Genomic DNA, 16907 nt, shown 5'->3' on the forward strand with positions numbered 1-16907 from the left:
CCATCCTCATATTCCCAATCATCTTTTTCAAAGGCCCTGTTGAAGAGTCTTGAATCACAGTGAGTCTGAAACCGATACAAGGTTGCCGGGAATGTCCTGTGCGAGGACACATAAGAGAAAGCTCGCTTGTTTGAGTAATGAGAGAGACCACGCGCAGGGCCCTGCGAGATACGAACGAGATTCCGAACTAAAAACATGATGCCTAAATAAGTTTCATGCACTGAGAAGATTGAAAGTCCAATAAGGATAGATAGATGTCAGGTTGGATGGGGATTTGTGGAATGTCCCACACGTCGGAGGCAAGCGGCCTGAGGTGACGAATCACATACCATCTGTTGCCAGAATTGGGCTTTTTGAATAACTCGATACTTAGCTTTAGCAATTTGGGGGAGAGAGAGAGAGAGGAGAAATCTTGTGGAGGAATGTACAGGCTTGTATGGGAGTAAGCTCGGATCTCGGGAGGTTTATGATCACCTCTCTTACTGATTATCACTATCACATGAGGTGTCGCAAAGTATATAGTGATGATATTACTGTGTTGAAACAAGGGGCTGTGTAGACTGACAGAGCAGGGAGTAAAGGATTAGTCACATGAAGCTATTCACAGCTGTAGTCTGTCACTGCAGAGACCACTAGTCTACTGAAACTACCACATCATACAATTGTTTCAAAAATCATTAATAACATAATTATTTAAAAAGAAAAAAATCAACTTCAACTATAATAATGCTGGGGGCCCTCCAAGAAGCGGAATATTGTTGGTTATGATAACAGCCATACCACGGGATGTAATTCACTTGCAATACCAGGTGGATCTTACTATAGCCGGCATGGTCTGCTAAACAGGTCAATAATTAATCTTTTATAACATGTATCCTACTGCTTCTAATAGCCTCCATCATCACCACTTCTTATCCAGTTCTAATCATGGAACGAACTGCCAAGAATAGCATATATAAAAAAGTGGAGACGAAGTGCAATTTTGACGTTTGTGAGAAGGATGAGGCTTGAGGGCTGTAAGATGTAACTATGAGCGGAGGCAAGCAGAGAGGTCCCGTATCTAACCTAAATAGCTGTCTAGAAATTGAGCAAAGCCTAGAAAAGCGTACTTTGTACTCCGTAGTTGGAGATGATTTGGCCATGTCTGATGGGGAAAGAAAGAGGAGAGGAGATGGGATGCTGAGTCAGCCGACGATCGGGTGGCCAGTTAGTTAAGGAACTGAACGATCAGCCTTTGATTCTCTGCTCAATACTCGACCCTGTCCGCTGTTCCTCGTCATCGAATCGCCCTCCTTTCCTTTTATTTCCTCTTCCTTCGTTGCTCTTTCCCTTATTCTCGGTTTTCTTTGCTCTATTAACCTTTGTCGTCGTTTATTGGGTTCCGCTCTTTTACTCCGCCCTCGACCATATCTAGGCGCCTGTCGCTAACGTCGGCGCATCGTCAGCCCTGCTGCAATATTCCTGGAATAATAAAAATGGCAGCACCCTCAACTCGACAGTGGGGCGTCACGCCTCCGATCTCTACTGTCCTACCTACCACAGATGAGCTGGCTGCAAATGATGACTTGATTGCAGAGCTGAAGGCCCAGAACAACTTCGAAAGTCCCGCGGAGACCGAGCGAAGGTGAGACACGCACCCCCCAGGGACTCGATTGACTATGGACACTGATCGAATTGGTCGCGTAGGAAACAAGTCCTCGAACTGATCCAGCGCGTCATGCTCGAGTTCGTCAAAACCGTCAGTCGGAAAAAGGGGCTCTCCGCAGCCGCGGTCGATGCGGCCGGGGGGAAGATTTTCACTTTTGGAAGCTATCGCTTAGGCGTCTATGGGCCCGGTATGTCGTGCGGACTAGGTTGGATGGAATTATCCTCCATGCGTTGCTGACTGTTGCTGTGTGACAGGATCGGATATCGATACCTTGGTGGTTGGCCCGAAGCACGTTTCGATTGATGACTTTTTTGCGGAATTCCCCTCCGTCCTAGAGAAGCTGGCCCCTGCGGGTGCCATTGAGAAGATGACCCCAGTTCCAGATGCCTTCGTTCCCATCATCAAACTTGAAATGTCCGGCATCAGCATTGATCTAATCTTTGCCCGTCTCATGGTTCCGTCTGTTCCGATCAACCTCGACCTAAAGAACAATGACTATCTGAGGGGGCTGGACGAACGCGAGGCCCGGTCGCTGAACGGCACCCGTGTAACCGACGAAATCTTGGAACTTGTTCCTCAGCAGAAGACCTTCCGCTTCGCATTGCGTGCGATTAAACTTTGGGCGCAGCGTAAGTGGTCTTGTACAGAGCCCTCGAGCCTGTCAGCTAATCGCTCGCTTCCAATCCATAGGCCGAGCTATTTACTCCAACATTGTGGGTTTCCCCGGTGGTGTTGCTTGGGCAATGCTTGTTGCACGCGTCTGTCAACTCTATCCGCAGGCTACTGGATCTGTGATTGTGGGCAAGTTCTTCCGGATCATGAACAAGTGGGCCTGGCCTCAGCCCGTCCTGTTGAAGCCAATCGAAGATGGTCCTCTGCAGATGAAAGTGTGGAATCCAAAGGTATTAATTAGACCGGCAATATTTCGCCCTGTGCATATGGCTGATTGTCCTTAGATATACCACGGTGATCGATTCCACTTAATGCCTATCATCACCCCCGCTTACCCCTCCATGTGCGCCACACACAACGTGTCACTGTCGACAAAATGTGTTTTGCTCCGCGAGCTCCAGCGTGGCGGTGACATTGTGGATAAGATTTTCATGAAGCAATTGAGTTGGAGCGATTTGTTCGCGCGGCACACATTCTTCACCAAGGACTATAAGTATTACCTCAGTATCACTGCCTCGAGCAAAACCAAGGAAGCAGAGGCCGTGTGGTCCGGTCTCGTCGAATCAAAGATTAGACTTCTGGTGGGGGCGTTGGACAGAAAAGCGACTATCGCAGTGGCTCACCCTTTCCCCAAGGGGTTTGAGCGTACCCACATCGTCTCCAATGAGGCAGAGTTAGAACAGGTCAAAAACGGGTCGACTAAATACCAGGACAAAGGCATCAAAACCGAAACCACTGACGAGCAGAACGATGCAACCCATCAAGCTGTAGCTCTGAATGGGGTTGAGAGCGAAAACGCTGAAGTTCCGGAGGCTGCTCAGAAACAAGCGAACGGCGACAGTCGGACCATCTACACCACCACTTACTACATCGGCCTGGAACTGAAACTCGAGCCAGGTACGCCAGTCGTATTCCCTGCGTGATTCCACTGACTTTGGTAGGTGCGTCCCGGTCGCTGGATATTTCCACCGACGCACAGATCTTCAAATCGACTTGCACGTCTTGGGCTGGATATCAACCCGGTATCAACGATCTGGCCGTTACGCACATTCGCAAGTGAGTCATTACTCCGGGGTCAAGGCGAACGTCGAATCTAACCTGCTTTAGCTTCGACATGCCCGACGATGTCTTCCAACCCGGAGAGACCCGACCAACTCGACCTAAGAAGAAGGTCGTCAAGAAGGCCGACGCCATCAGCGGTCAGAAGCGCACCCTCGAAACCATCGACGTAAGTGCATATAAGAGCGTTAAGACAAACCACGATCAGCGAATCACCCGCCATGGATAATACAGAAAGCTTCCACACAGTGTGTTGGCTGCCGAGTTAGTATCTGGGATTTACTGATATCAACCGTCTGTTTTCCAGGACCCGTCGCACCCTTCGAAACGCCAGGCAACATCCAACACTCCCAGCGCCGCAACGCCTGCCTGAGTGGTCTATCCACTGCAGGTCCGCCCAAATTCGCTCCGGGGCTGGTCCCCACGCTCTATTGTGCGCCAGACACGACAGCACTACTGGTTTGAATCCGTGCGCCGATCTTTTGGTATACGTAGATACAGGCCGATCGATCCCAGCTGGTTCTGACTTTGGGATTGACTCGATATCACCCGACGTCAGAGGTTCAAGGTTGGTTTTCGTCTTTCTTGTTCCTACCTCTTCCCCATAACGATCCCATCTTTCTATATCTTCCTTCCTGGCGCCGATATCGCCTGCGCAGATAATCAACAACGGCAACAATTATGCGGCCAACACTCATGATACAAAAATTGGACCAGCAAAGAACAGCCTCCAATCCTCTCCCTCGTTGGCAAATCCATTCGAAACAGATGGATGTTAACCCTTTTTTTGTCTTCCTTGCACCATCCCAGCTTGTTTAATTTTGCATGCCGCGCTCAAACACCGAAAGTAAGATCTCTTTGGTCCTTCACTGTGGGTGATTTTACCACTGTACATATTCAGTTTGTTTTGTTTTTGTTCGGTTTAGTTTTCTAGCATTTTTGCTGGCTTACCTAGGTTTAGTTGAATGAAGGCATCGTATTTCGTGGCCTACGGGTCACTTTGCACATTTTTCTGTACGTTGCGCTGGAGATTGTAGAAATGGAAGTGGTTTACCATATTAGAGGATACAGAATACCACTTTCCAGCTACCAACGCTGGTGTAGAAAGGAAAAAAGAAAGGAAAAAAGAAAAGGAAACGAGAAAGGGGAAGGGGAGAATAATAAATCTAATGAAAAGCCAAAGCAAAATAAATATTACCAACTACAGCTCACATGTCCCGAGACACGCTGAGAGCATTGATTACATAGTTGTATTAGATAAACTAATTATACACCGAGAAACATAGTCAAATATAAGAGCGACAGCCCCCAAAACCATCTCGTAAACGTAGTATTACACGCAAGCCCACAGCCCGCGCTAGGAATCTCCGTCATCGACGGAGTCAGCTTCTTCCACAGCTCACAGCTCTCAACCTGCGCCTGCGGCACAGTCTCCATGTTCGTCGCACCGGTCTCAATCTTCAATCTTTCGCCCCGCCCCTCGCCCCACGGCTCCCACATAGGCGCATCGTCGCTCTTGAACGTGTTCGGATCCAGATACTTGACGAAGCTGATCCAGTAGCGCATGGTGACGGGGACAATCGCTGCGTTAACCTCCCTATAAGTGTTATCGGGGGCATTGTGCAGCGTGAAGGCATTCCCCGGGCCGAATATAGCAGAGCTCTCCCACGTGTGTGGCGTGCCGTAGCCGCGATCCACAAACTGCGGATCCTGCACGTTGAACCGGTAGTTCCAGACCTTGGTGGGGGATAGCGACTTTGCGAGGGACTCGGCCATGAAGTTCCCCGGACACACGAACGCCGCGTCCCCGTAGGCGGCTGCCGCCGACGAGAAGTACTCTGCGTGCTGGGCCGCGGGCTCGAGTTTCGGGTAGGCGTCGTTGATCTCGGCTAGCTGGGCGGGGCTGAGACCTGGGTAGTTGGCTTCGAGGAAGGCGGAGACGTCGGCGGGGGTGGCTGCGTTGTGTACGAAGTAGGTGCCTTCGTCGGTGTCGTCGCCGATGAGGAGTGGGACGTTGAGGTATTTTCCGTCTTCGAAGACGCGGTACAGGTAGTCTTGGACGAGGTCGCCGTCGACGACGGGGAGGAAGTACCATAGTGGGGGCGTTTTTTGGTTCGGATAGGGTGAGGGGACGTTGGCTGCTTGGATCTTGGTGATGTCTGCTGAGCGGAGGCAGGACATTGCGTCTCGTGGGCCGCTGCAGCCTGCGTCTTTGACGAATCGGTCGAATTGGAATTCGGAATTTTGAATGGTTGAGAGGCCGGGCCAGAACGGTGACTCGACTGCTGCGCCTATGAATAGGCTGTCGTTGCGGCCGCCGTAGGCGGACATGTGGATGCCTACTGAGGCAGCGCCGGCTGAGGCACCGTGAAGCACGACATGGTCTGGGTTCCCGCCGAACTATGCGACATGTTAGCAGGTCTTACGCCCGGAAAAATGAGCCAGGTGACGGGTTTCCTGTTTTGATTGACCATACCTGACTGATGTACTTCCGCACCCACTCCAACGCCTTCCGCTGGTCCAACAGCCCAGCATTCAAATCTCCGTTCGCCCTGACCTCCTCGCTAGCCAGAAACCCCAACGCACCAACCCGGTAGTTGAAATTGACGAACACGATGTCGCCCCCAGACTCCTCGATCACCGTGGTCCCGTTGAAGTTGGCATTGGAATTGGACATGAACCCGCCGCCCTGGATGTAGACCCAGACGGGAAGACTGGAGTTGGGGGTAGCATGCGACGGCTTGAAGACGTTGACGAAAAGGCAGTCCTCTCCCTTTGTCGCCGTCGGCTTTTTGGCGCCCGTGCTGATGCAGATGGGTTTGAACTAGCAAAGCGTTAGTCAAGAATGATCTTCGCGCTGTCGTCTCCGTCATATCTGTGTTTTAACTATATAGGGGCATGTAGGCAGATAGGATACTGACACTCGACGCGTCCTGCACAGTGGAGGTATTAACGGGGTCTAACGGAGCCCTGAATCGCAAATTCCCCAGCGGAGGGGCCGCATACCGCATGCCCAGAAACTGATCCACCCCGGTGTCAGCAACATGGCTGCCGCGGTATGTGGAATACCCCAGGTCGACGATTGGCGCGTCGGGGTCCGCGTCTCGCTTGTGTCCATGACCGCTCCACAGCGTCTGGACCATCAACACGAGGGCGAAGAGGGTATACATGGCATGATTCCATGCATGGGCTGGGATGAACTGGGGGGAGGGAAGAATAAGGCCAGGTCGATCTGAGGGTCAAAAGTTGCTCAAAGGTTCTCGGGCGTGTTGCTCCGCCACTTTGATGGGATCGACGTGGAATATTTCCTAGGCGGGTATAGTATCACGTCATATGACATCATGATGTGGTCCACTTTTTTCAGGGACCAGGGGAAATGTTTTACAGGAGATCGAAAGAAGCTTTTGATTACTTTAATTATTTAAATTAAGTAGATGGATCTTCGTGATCATCTGTGTCCTAAGTACGTACTTGTGAACAAATGAATTTCAACATGAACCCTCAATCCAAACGTGCCATCATGACAATTTGACCAAATCTCTCACTTGGATCCAACACAATAGGAAAATAGATAGATGAAAATAGAAATTAAAACCATCCCGGGAGTCCATGGAGCTTATCCAAATGTTCATTTAACCAACACTCTCACCTCCTGGCTACCCTTTTGAGGACGGGAAAAGAACAACTCTGCGGAAGCATCCACGTCTCTTTGTCTAACGGTGTCAAACAGAGACAGGGTCGGTTGACCTTGGTCGTTCGCACCGGGGCCTTGGTTAGGGTTGCAGTTCCGCACGATTCCGTAGAGGATGGTGTACATCTCGTGGTGCGCCACGTTGATACTAATCCGTGAGTTAGCAATATGACTATCACATCTCCACCCCTAAGGAAAGGAGAAAAGAAAAGAAAAGAAAAGAAAGAATGGATAACCCACCCAATACACATCCTACTCCCCTTCGAAAACGAAAGCAAGTACCTCTCAAGTCCTGGATTCCCAGTCCACCTCTCAGGCACAAACGATTTCGGAGACGGAAAGACCACCGGATCCATGTGCACCAGGAGCGGCGTCATACTAACGCGTGTTTCGGCCGGGATGGACCAGCTGGCCCCATTCCGCTTGTCGGTATAGACCATCGGGTCGCGGGAAACTCGTTGCATGCGGTAGAGGACCCCCGGGTGAAGTCGGAGGGCTTCCTTGACCACGGCTCTGAGGTAGGGAATCTGTTCCAGCTGGGCGACGGTTGGGGTACAGTCTAGGTCCGGGATCATGGCAGTCAGTTCGGCTTGGAGCTTTCTGTACATGGTGGGATTCTGCAAGAGGTAGAACATGACTGAGGACATTGCCATTGCTGTATTTCAATTTTTATCAGACTGTATTTTACTTGATTGGGGAGATAAGAGATGGACTCACCGGTCGAGTGCTCGCCCGCGATGCGGAGAGTATGTATCTCATGGATGAGTCTCAGTTGTTCCTTTTCCGGCTGAGGAAGTTTGCCGTTGAGAAGGAGATGGAAGATCGTGCGATATTTGCTATCTTTCGTAGTCGGTTCTCCTTCTACTTCCTGGAATTTCGACGCCCATTTCTGCATTACCAGTCAGCTACCACCATATTAGCATCAACAGGAAAGAAAAGAAAAGAAAACACCAACCTCATGCATAGACACCTGAGTCTTTAGTTTAGGAACAACCCTACCTTGCAACCAAAACGGCAAAGAATCAAACGCAGCCGCTATCCAAGGCAGATGCGCAAAAAGATGCGCTTTCTCCAAGCTGCGCTCAAACTCAGCCCCAAACGCGCGGTTGAATTCATCCTTTAGCACATCGCCCTCGGATTGTCCAAAAAGCAGAGTGGTGATGACCTCGCTCGTGGCAGCTTTAAACGCCGTCGTCAACGGCATTGGCTCGCCCGATTTCCTGTATGATTCTATGCGCTGAAGCAAGTCTCGCAGCACCCTTTGCATGACCGGCTCGAGCCTTCTAGCGGCGGCCTTGGAGAAGATCGGGCTCAGGGCTGCGCGTCTTCTGCGGTGGAGTTCGTGCGATTCGGTGCCGAGGGTTGATTGGCGCCCTGGATAAAGTATGTTAGGTTTTTTTCAAAAGGAGGGGGGTCGATGTGCGCATACATGACCATAAACCTTTCATCAGGGGTCCTTTGTCTCGCTTGTCAAGAGGGCCGGTATAGAGGATCTCGATGAAGTCGGGGTCGTTGACGTGAATCTCATGCGGGTTGATGCGGACGATGGGGCCTAGCGAGCCAACAGATGGTTAGCGCTGTAAAGCATCAAGCGAAAGACGATGCATACCATATTGCTCGTGCATCTGCTGCACCTTCCAGATGTACTGCCCCCGATGGCAGATATCGTAGTAGGCTTGGTACAACCCCGTAATGGCTATCGTGAGTTAGCATGATAATGATATTGTTGTTTTGATGGAACCAGCGCATACCTGCAAGCTTTGGACCCGGAAACCCAGACAGCGGACTGAAGTACACTAGAAGACATCACAGTTAGTATAGAATGCTAGATAAAGCTGATTGGTTGTACATACGTCGATAAATCATGGTAGAGATGATCACCGCTGGGAATAGCACCACAGCAATGGAAACGACCTCCATGAACGCTGACATTTGGCGATGAATCTACGCTTTCTACAGCTGTAGAGGATGGCAAGAGGATGGTAGAGGTTGAAAGGATTAGAAAAGAGTGATGGTAGGAGAAGTTAGCCATTATATACACAGATTCTCTCTAATTATAGCAGTCAACGTAATGATTGATGCTCGAGTGAATGGATATTTATCAGTGATCGTGGTGTCTATTATAAGCCTGGACTCAGAACCCTTGGGTCTACCAGTCAAAAGAAGGCGATGTAAACAAGGAACACCTGGATATGGGTGCATGGAAGTATATAGAAGTATTCTATCAGTAGTGTGTCCTCTTTCTATACAGAGAATGGATATTTACCTCTACAGTATAGATCCTCTTTCAAAATCTTTTCAACTCGTTGATAATCAGATGTCTACACTGGTAAGTGGAAATGATACTATTCCCGTGCACAAAGAAGTGATTCTAATTTGTCAACAGTTAACATTTCTATGTACACTCACATAAAATCCCACATACATCCTCAAAGCTATCCTGCTAAATCCTGTTGTGTATAGTGGCATAAAGCTCTGATTTCCTAGTTGCCTCAGACTAAATTCTGGCATGTATATCCTAGGACAGCTGACTTCAGCCACCTATTATAAACTATGATTCACATATTCATGCTTGAACAGGTTAGTACAAAGAAACAGTCATTTAGTATTCTTATTTACTCCTACCTTCCCCTGATCTAGATACTCACCTCTTTATACCCACGTGCAAGTTTAAGTCCACAAAAACAGTATATACCATGCAGCCCACCAATCAACTCCAAGCCTCAACAAGCCCACACAGAGTAGACTCTCCCCCAACATTTCCCGGGAATACAACAAAAGGCACGCCTTGGTGTCTCGACGTCGGCTCATCGCACTGCCACAAGGGTACACCCGGCGCTGCCTGGCCAATAACCATGGCGCGTTTGATATTCAGGCCTTTGGTTGCAGCATCGGAGGAAGTAATCCCACCCTAGGATCCTGTCAGTGAAACTCTCCACAACCCCCATATGCCATCAGACTGGTCCCGCAAGGAATATACCTTCGCAATAATATACCGTGGTCTCACCTCAACCCCCCGCAACACTCCCACCAAAGCATCCGCGACCTTCGACCCGATAGCCAAAGAAGACAGCTCGTCTTCTCCAGTAATCAGTGTACGACTAGTCATGACCAGCGTATCCATCCCACTCCGTAGATTGCGCTCCGTCTCGCGCACAACCTCCTGGATCAACTGTGTTGTTCTCTCGGGCGAGGCCACGATCAGATCTTCAACTTTCATCTCGATGACAGCTAGTTGCCCCGAGCGTCCGCGCGTATCAGTCAACGTCTTAAGCTGCGCTGTCGTCTTAGGCACATATGAACCTGCGATGATGAGTCCACCTGTCTCTCTCGGGCTGGGGAGGCCCAGCTCGATGGCTGTCTTCGGAGGTATAGAGCGGATACCGAGACGAGTGGAGACGAAAGTTGCGCTCGTTCGGTAGATGTAGTGTTTTCCTTTTGCTTCGGCTGTATCATTTGCAGTCAGTACTATGGTCACTCTCCCAATCCACTCCTAGCAGAGAACCAGGATAATACCCACCCATCAACACACCCGCCACAAAAACACACATATCCGACTCCACCACTGCATTCACAATAACCACCCCACCCCTCGGCACGCTCATCAGCTTCTCAAAAACCGCGGCCGGCCCACCTATCCGAATATCCCCAATCGACACAGACACGATCCGCTCCGCGCGGCCCCGCCCAGGCGCCTTCTCCAGCACATAGTCCCTCAGACTAGAGCTGCGGTAACCAAAGGTAGCGTCCTGCGCAAACTGCGTCTTCCCAGCAGGGACAAGCTGCTCACCCTCCCCGACGTAATGCACATCGTCGATGGTGACTCGGCCCCCCTGGAAGAAGAACGGCGCGAGCACCCACGCGTCCGCGGCGCCGAACACAGACTCCGCGACGTCAGCTTCGAGCGGGAAGTGGCCGCGGAGGGTGCTGTCGCTGCGGAGGACGATGTCGATGGTTTGGTTGGTTGTTGCGGCGGCTTGGGCTAGGTTCTCGCAGATGGTGCGGATGAGGGGTTTGGCTGTGAGGGGCGGGTGCGCGCGTGAGTTGGTTAAGATGAAGAAGCCTGGGGGTGGGGGGGTTCGTTGAAATTCTGCGATTAGGGTGGGCGTGTCCCAGGTTGTGAGCACGGGGATATTGTGGCTGGTTTGTGTGCCTGTTGGGTCGTCGTCGAGGATGACGAGGCGGTTGAGGGGGTTTGCGGAGAGGAGATGCGAGATTTGGTCTTGGGCGTTTGTGGGGGGTTCCGGGGGAAGTTGTGAGAGGGTTTGCTCGCGTGGGAGGGGTGGGTAGGATTGTGGGGTGAACATGTTGCTGTTGTCTTCTTTTCCTGGAGTGTTAGGTGAGGTATAACATAGGGCATATCAAACATGCAGATGAGGGGCAGCCAACGCGGGGATCCACCGATGATCGGACCTCTCCTACAACTACAATATAGCATCAATGCGGATACATTGAGGAATCCAAATAATATACCTAATAACTAGTTATATCTGGGCATCAAGTGGCTGAAATCTGATTGTATATCAACAAACACACGATAGGATAAGAAAATATGCAGAACCCCATAGCGCCGTGACATGTGCAGAGACTATGCAAGAAGGTCATCATGGACGAGAAAGAGCAGCGACAATGGGACAGATGCTGGTGCAACCACATAAGAGAAAAGAAGAGATTGAAAAAGAAGGGGAAGAAGAAAGAGAAAGGAAATCCCAAAAGAATGACAGCATTATCCCCAACCCGTCATTACCCATACCCAATGATATCCCAACAACCCCAGTGAAGAGAGAAAAAAAAAAAAAGTAAAGAACTATTGCCGTGCACCCCTTGAAGCCTCATACCGCGCGTTGCTGATAGGAAAAGTATATGAAAGCAGATCCAAACGAAAGTTCAGAACATATCACATCAACAAACACGAACATCAACCGACAGGTCATTCTCAACCCACCACACTGCGGAAGCTCAACGCCTCAAGGAACCCCCCAAGGTCCTCCTTCTGCACTTCAACCACGCAGTGTTCAAAGCTATCAATGCGGACCCTTGTGTTAGTCTCCTGCACGACCTCCTGGAAGGCAATGCCGAACCGGTTACGCAGGAGATGCTTGTTGCTCTGAGCGCTCTCCTCGTCCTCGGATTCCGACTCAGATTCCGACGACGACTCGTCTTCGCTCTCCTCCTCGGAGCCATCGTCGTCTTCTCGCTCGGCACGTTCGGCCGCCCGTTGTGCCCGGCGGTCCTCCCGCTCCTTGCGCTTCTTGTCTTTCGCTTCTTTCTTTCTCCGTCGTTCCTCGCGACGTTTGGATAGCGCTGCGAAGTCCACGACGCCGCCGCCGCCGCCGGTGCCGACGACCACGTAGAGGTCCCGGTCTTCGTCGAGGCCGGCTAGCACGAGAGGGGTTCCGGTGCTGCGCTTGCGTCCGACTTTGGTGTCGCCCCGCTCTCGTTCTTGCACTTTGATCGCCTCGGCGATCCACAGCGCTAGTTTGGTCAGGGCGCCAGGGTTGGTGAATAGCTTGACGTCTGGGCCTTCTTTGACCACGGCGATCCGGAACGCGCGCAGATGCCGAATCTGGTGCTTCGAGAGCAGTGACGTGCCGGTGCGGAGGATGGCACGGTGAAGATGCTGGGCAAGGGGCAGAGAGGCGAGGAGTAATGTGGGGGACTCGGACGTGAGAGACAGCGCATCGTAGGCGCTCCAGAACCGGGGGAGAAGGCTAGACAAGTCGGACCCCGTTTCGGCCAGATCACTTTGCTTGGGTTGCGACACACGCTTGGTGTCCCACGAGCCCGGGGCCTCTTCCGGTCCAACCTCGAGGATCGCACCCACAATGACTCCAACGTCGGTGGCGGATAGGCATGCCTTCCAGCCCCAACAGCGGACAAACCCCCATCCCTCGCGGGAAGCGGCATGTCCGGATGCCTCCGCGGGAACGAGTCCGTCTAGGCCATACATCGGAGCGTACTTGAGCAAGCGCTGTCGCAGCACTCGCTTCAATTCCATGTCCATGTGGGTGTAGTTCTGGTGAGACTGGCTCAGACTGATGCCCATCTTGGCCAGAAGCTTGTGTAGGCGTTTCCTGCCGTTTTCGGACCACACGTGGAGTCTCGACGCCAGGTAGGGACTGTGAAGCATGCTGTCGTATAATGACCAATGTCGTACAAGGATGAAACGAGGCTCGGGAGACAGCCGGATCGACTTGTCTGTGGGGGATTTGGCCGTCGTCGGGATGATGCCGTTGATCTCCCCTCTGATATCGCGATCCCGCTCGTAGGGGTCTGGTGGATTCAACCGATGGACTTCGTCGCGCATGATTTGGCGTACTCGCTCTCCCCGTTCGCCGCCCCAGCCGGCCGATCCTCCCAGTTCCAGCGAGTTGGATATCCCGACGCCGGACATGGTACGACCGCTCAGTTCTAAGCTCGAGACTCCCACAATGGCCAGCCACAGTAAGTCGTTATCCTCGCGGCCAAGCTCCGACGCAAGAGAGTACACGAGGGAGGATATTGGTTCTGAGTACGAGGTGCCCGCAGAGTAGTATTTTTGAAGCACACCCTCGTGTTTCTTCTTCATCCGGATCAGGCGGCGCCTTAACGAGAGAGCGGACGGCTGTCTTGGCTGCGCAGGGGACGGTGAATCTGACACGGGGGTAACAGAGCGCGAAGAGTTGGAAGAATCGTGGGCTGGTCTTCGGTGGCGGGTGGGAGACGAAACGAGGTACGAAGAGTTCTGTGAATATTAGCATGCCGCCCACACGTCCAGAAACAATCAAGGAAGCACACACCGAATTACTCCGCCGTCGCTGACGAGGCGGCCCATCCTCCTCCTCCGACTCACCCTCATCATCCTCCCTTGACCACGACTTGCGCTTCTTCGAGTCCGAGCTCGACAAAAGATCACCACCACCACCCCCACCATCCTCACTCCCCGAATCATCCAGACCCACATCCACATCCTCCTCATCCACATCTGGCATCTCCAGCAACGCACAATACGCGTCCCTCTCCCTCCCCATCTCATCCTCGATATCCCCATCATCAAAGACGACAATCCCCCCAGCGCCCCCAGGATAAGACGGCGAAATACACCCCCGATCAACGCCGCGCGTTTTCCGGCGCGCAGTGGCATCGACAACCTCGCCCCCAGCCTCGCCGCCAAAAACATTCGACAGATTCCACGGCCGCCGCGCATCAAACACCCACACCTCAACGCCGCCCAGGTCCTCCTCCACGTCTTCGTTCTCCGCACCGTCACTACTGCTCAGGCTGAGCAGCTCACTGAGATCGACCAAGCCGCCGACGCCCAGACACACGACCACGCCGCCGCTGCCGCCGTTCGTGGTCTGCATGGGCTTGATCAGCTCGTCGCCTGCGCGCGCGAGATCGCCATACCCGGCTACCGGCTGGATCTTGTGCGGGATGTAATCGCGTTTGAGGAGTGCTGTCAAGATGCGGCAGGCACAGAGCGCGTCGGGCTCGAGGGCCACGAGGATCAGGACGGGCGGGGAGAGCGGGTGGTGCGAGCGGAGGAGTTGCAGGTAGAGGTGCGAGATGAGTTGGCGCGGGAGATACATTGTTGATTAGGTGTTTTGGATGTATCGCTTGTATGTAGATAGGTAGGTAGAGAGGGAGGGCACACAAGAGGGGTGGGCGGACGCGGTTGAAGGAACAATTAGAGACGAGTAAAGAGGCCTGCAAGAGGCCTCCTGATCTCTTGGGAGAAGCACAATCTCACAGATGAGAGTATAGAATTACAGGCAGAAGACCGTAGACGGCTCCATCGCCCGTTATCTGTTGCTGTGTTGGGACTGTTTGGGTGGTGGTGCTGGTGAGGTAGTTCACTAGGGTAACAAAGGCGCCTTCTTTGCTCCGTCGCGCGCATCTCTTTCCAGCCCCGGGACGGACAACGCGTCGCAGTTGGGTCGGGACCCGCACGTGCAGAGACCAGCGCCAAGCCTGTCCATTCGTTTAATCAATTAGTGGCAGGCAATTGATGCAACATTATTCATGGTTGACCTGGAGAACATCCTGTGCGCAGATAATTGTCCAGGTTTTTTGTAAGTATGTGGGCTATACAGGAATTATGTGGGTTCGCATGTATTCGAGTTTCACCGTGGCATTTTTGACCAGCTTGATGATCCACCCCGTCGCGTCAAAATAATCAATCAGTACTGACGCGTTGATGACCATACGATTTCCAGGATCGTGAAAGGATTTCTTCGGATATTGATTAGATACATAGCAAAACACCAATGACAAGTAGTATATACACCAATGAAGGAACTCGTAGATCACGGCTGTACCCTAACGCGCAAGCAATGCGAGCATTCTCCTCTATTCCATGATTATGCAGAAGAGCGACCCAACTTCGAACCGGCAAACCAGATAGCAGCACAAGCGCCTAAAACAGACGTCCCGATCAACCGTTTCTCCCAGATAGCGACATCGGTCATCTTAGCGGGTCCAACTTTGTTCGCTGTGTCATAAGAGTGCGGTTTCTGCGTCTGCGACTCGGCATCGGAAAGAGGTACGTCGGTGCTGTTCTGGGACCCGTCGGCATGCGCAGCAAGATATTCCCGGTCGTGTGAACGCCATTTCTCCACCAATCGAGCGATTTCGATCAGATCCTCCTGCAAAGAACCCGGCTCCGTGGCATTCGCGTTCTCGACCTCGACATTCTGGACGTTGCCGAAGAAATCGACCAACGTCCGCAATCGCCCTTCTTCTTCACCACCGGGGAAAAGGTCCCATCGCACGCCGGGTTGAGAGTGGATCTTGCTCTCGTCGTATGAGTCGAAGAGGTCGCCCAGCGTCAACTTCGAATTAGCACTCGTCACCTGGGTTTCGAGGAAGTCGAGCACGTAGTACGTCCACCTACAACCGTTGTCAGCATATACACACCATAATCCAAAGTTTCTCGTAGGGAGCCATACCTGTCAATGACCGCAACACCCACGTCACTATCCGCATGGTGAGAGTAGGACGACTGGTCGAGCGCACTAGAGCCCGTCGCGACAATGTTGGGCGAGTAGAAATTGGTGTACATTGTGTTCGCCTGGCACGTATCGATCATGAAAAGCAGCTCGTGATACCGCTTCTTCTCCCACATCTGACCGAACGCATCCGCCAGATCCCACGCACCGATCTCTTCCGCATCTTGAAACTTCAGGAACTGGTCTCCGCCGTGGCCCGTCATGTAGACAAGGACGTTACTCCCGGCATCCGACCCCAGACGCTTGCTGCGCGGCACGTCCTCGTCTAGTCGGTCGGTCAGGAGACGGATGAAGTTCTCCACCGTCACTTCGTATCCTCGGTAGTCCACCTCGATGTTGTCTCCGTATAGGTCGACGGCGCGGTCGGCATTACTGTAGACCGTTCCCGGAAAGGCGTTGCGCGGGTTGCAAGCCATGTCGTCGGGGAGCATCAGGATGATCTGCGAGTCGGGGATCCCCAACCGCTTGACGGTGCGGTACAAGGAGAGTACATTGGCGAGGTGGCGGTAGTTGAACCAAAATCGAGATGTCGAGACTAGGACCGCCCAGTTCGAGGTGTGTTCCGCGGAACTCAGGACCGCAAGGAGGGGGAGGAGTAGGAGGACTCGCGTGAGTCCGAGAAGGTGTAGGGCCATAGCGAACGGTCGGAGGTCAGATCATCATAGGAGTTGGTGCAGGACTGAAGGAAAACGAAGAGACACCAAAATGGTGTATACAATAGGCGGAAGATCAGCCCAAGCCCAGTGAGCAAGTATTCAAGTTGTTTCAGGTAAAGAGAGGATGAGAGGGGATCTCTAACAGTAGATGAAGCTGGGGAAGGCAGAAGACAGATCGGGAGTTTCCCTGGGCG

The 16907-nt window shown here is 52.4% G+C and overlaps 5 protein-coding genes across 5 annotated transcripts; 1 reads left to right on the forward strand and 4 right to left on the reverse strand.

Moving 5' to 3' along the window:
* Positions 1-1264: 1264 nt before the first annotated feature.
* Positions 1265-3880, forward strand: BDW47DRAFT_37619 (polynucleotide adenylyltransferase). Its single transcript, XM_024818850.1, has 7 exons — positions 1265-1624; positions 1687-1835; positions 1903-2277; positions 2339-2550; positions 2605-3217; positions 3262-3376; positions 3428-3880. The coding sequence occupies exons 1-7, from the start codon at positions 1476-1478 to the stop codon at positions 3606-3608; spliced, it is 1794 nt and encodes a 597-aa protein (XP_024671409.1). The 5' UTR covers positions 1265-1475; the 3' UTR covers positions 3609-3880.
* A 765-nt stretch (positions 3881-4645) lies between these two features.
* On the reverse strand, positions 4646-6549 carry BDW47DRAFT_126330 (putative carboxylesterase; the record flags this gene model as incomplete). Its single annotated transcript, XM_024816539.1, has 3 exons — positions 4646-5779; positions 5856-6203; positions 6301-6549. 3 exons carry the CDS (start codon positions 6547-6549, stop codon positions 4646-4648), a joined length of 1731 nt encoding a protein of 576 aa, XP_024671410.1.
* A 458-nt stretch (positions 6550-7007) lies between these two features.
* BDW47DRAFT_118022 (cytochrome P450) lies at positions 7008-9002 on the reverse strand (the record flags this gene model as incomplete). Its single annotated transcript, XM_024815157.1, has 8 exons — positions 7008-7218; positions 7311-7725; positions 7788-7959; positions 8026-8444; positions 8500-8622; positions 8680-8766; positions 8822-8866; positions 8924-9002. The coding sequence occupies 8 exons, from the start codon at positions 9000-9002 to the stop codon at positions 7008-7010; spliced, it is 1551 nt and encodes a 516-aa protein (XP_024671411.1).
* Positions 9003-9780: 778 nt separating this feature from the next.
* BDW47DRAFT_118023 (uncharacterized protein) lies at positions 9781-11377 on the reverse strand (the record flags this gene model as incomplete). The annotated part of the gene is made up of 3 exons (XM_024815158.1): positions 9781-9981; positions 10051-10517; positions 10591-11377. 3 exons carry the CDS (start codon positions 11375-11377, stop codon positions 9781-9783), a joined length of 1455 nt encoding a protein of 484 aa, XP_024671412.1.
* Positions 11378-12006: 629 nt separating this feature from the next.
* On the reverse strand, positions 12007-16692 carry BDW47DRAFT_118024 (CDC45-like protein-domain-containing protein; the record flags this gene model as incomplete). Its single annotated transcript, XM_024815159.1, has 5 exons — positions 12007-13794; positions 13850-13936; positions 14012-14473; positions 15596-15938; positions 15998-16692. 5 exons carry the CDS (start codon positions 16690-16692, stop codon positions 12007-12009), a joined length of 3375 nt encoding a protein of 1124 aa, XP_024671413.1.
* Positions 16693-16907: the final 215 nt, after the last annotated feature.

Source organism: Aspergillus candidus, assembly GCF_002847045.1.
Source record: "Aspergillus candidus strain CBS 102.13 unplaced genomic scaffold BDW47scaffold_27, whole genome shotgun sequence".
NCBI lineage: Eukaryota > Fungi > Ascomycota > Eurotiomycetes > Eurotiales > Aspergillaceae > Aspergillus > Aspergillus candidus.

Excerpts from the sequence above, each read along its gene's own strand:
- BDW47DRAFT_37619 (XM_024818850.1), top strand. The coding sequence starts at position 1,476 with ATGGCAGCACCCTCAACTCGACAGTGGGGCGTCACGCCTCCGATCTCT. Across the intron at positions 1,625-1,686 it reads CCCGCGGAGACCGAGCGAAG|GAAACAAGTCCTCGAACTGA; the intron begins GTGAGACACGCA and ends TTGGTCGCGTAG. Across the intron at positions 2,551-2,604 it reads TGAAAGTGTGGAATCCAAAG|ATATACCACGGTGATCGATT; the intron begins GTATTAATTAGA and ends GATTGTCCTTAG.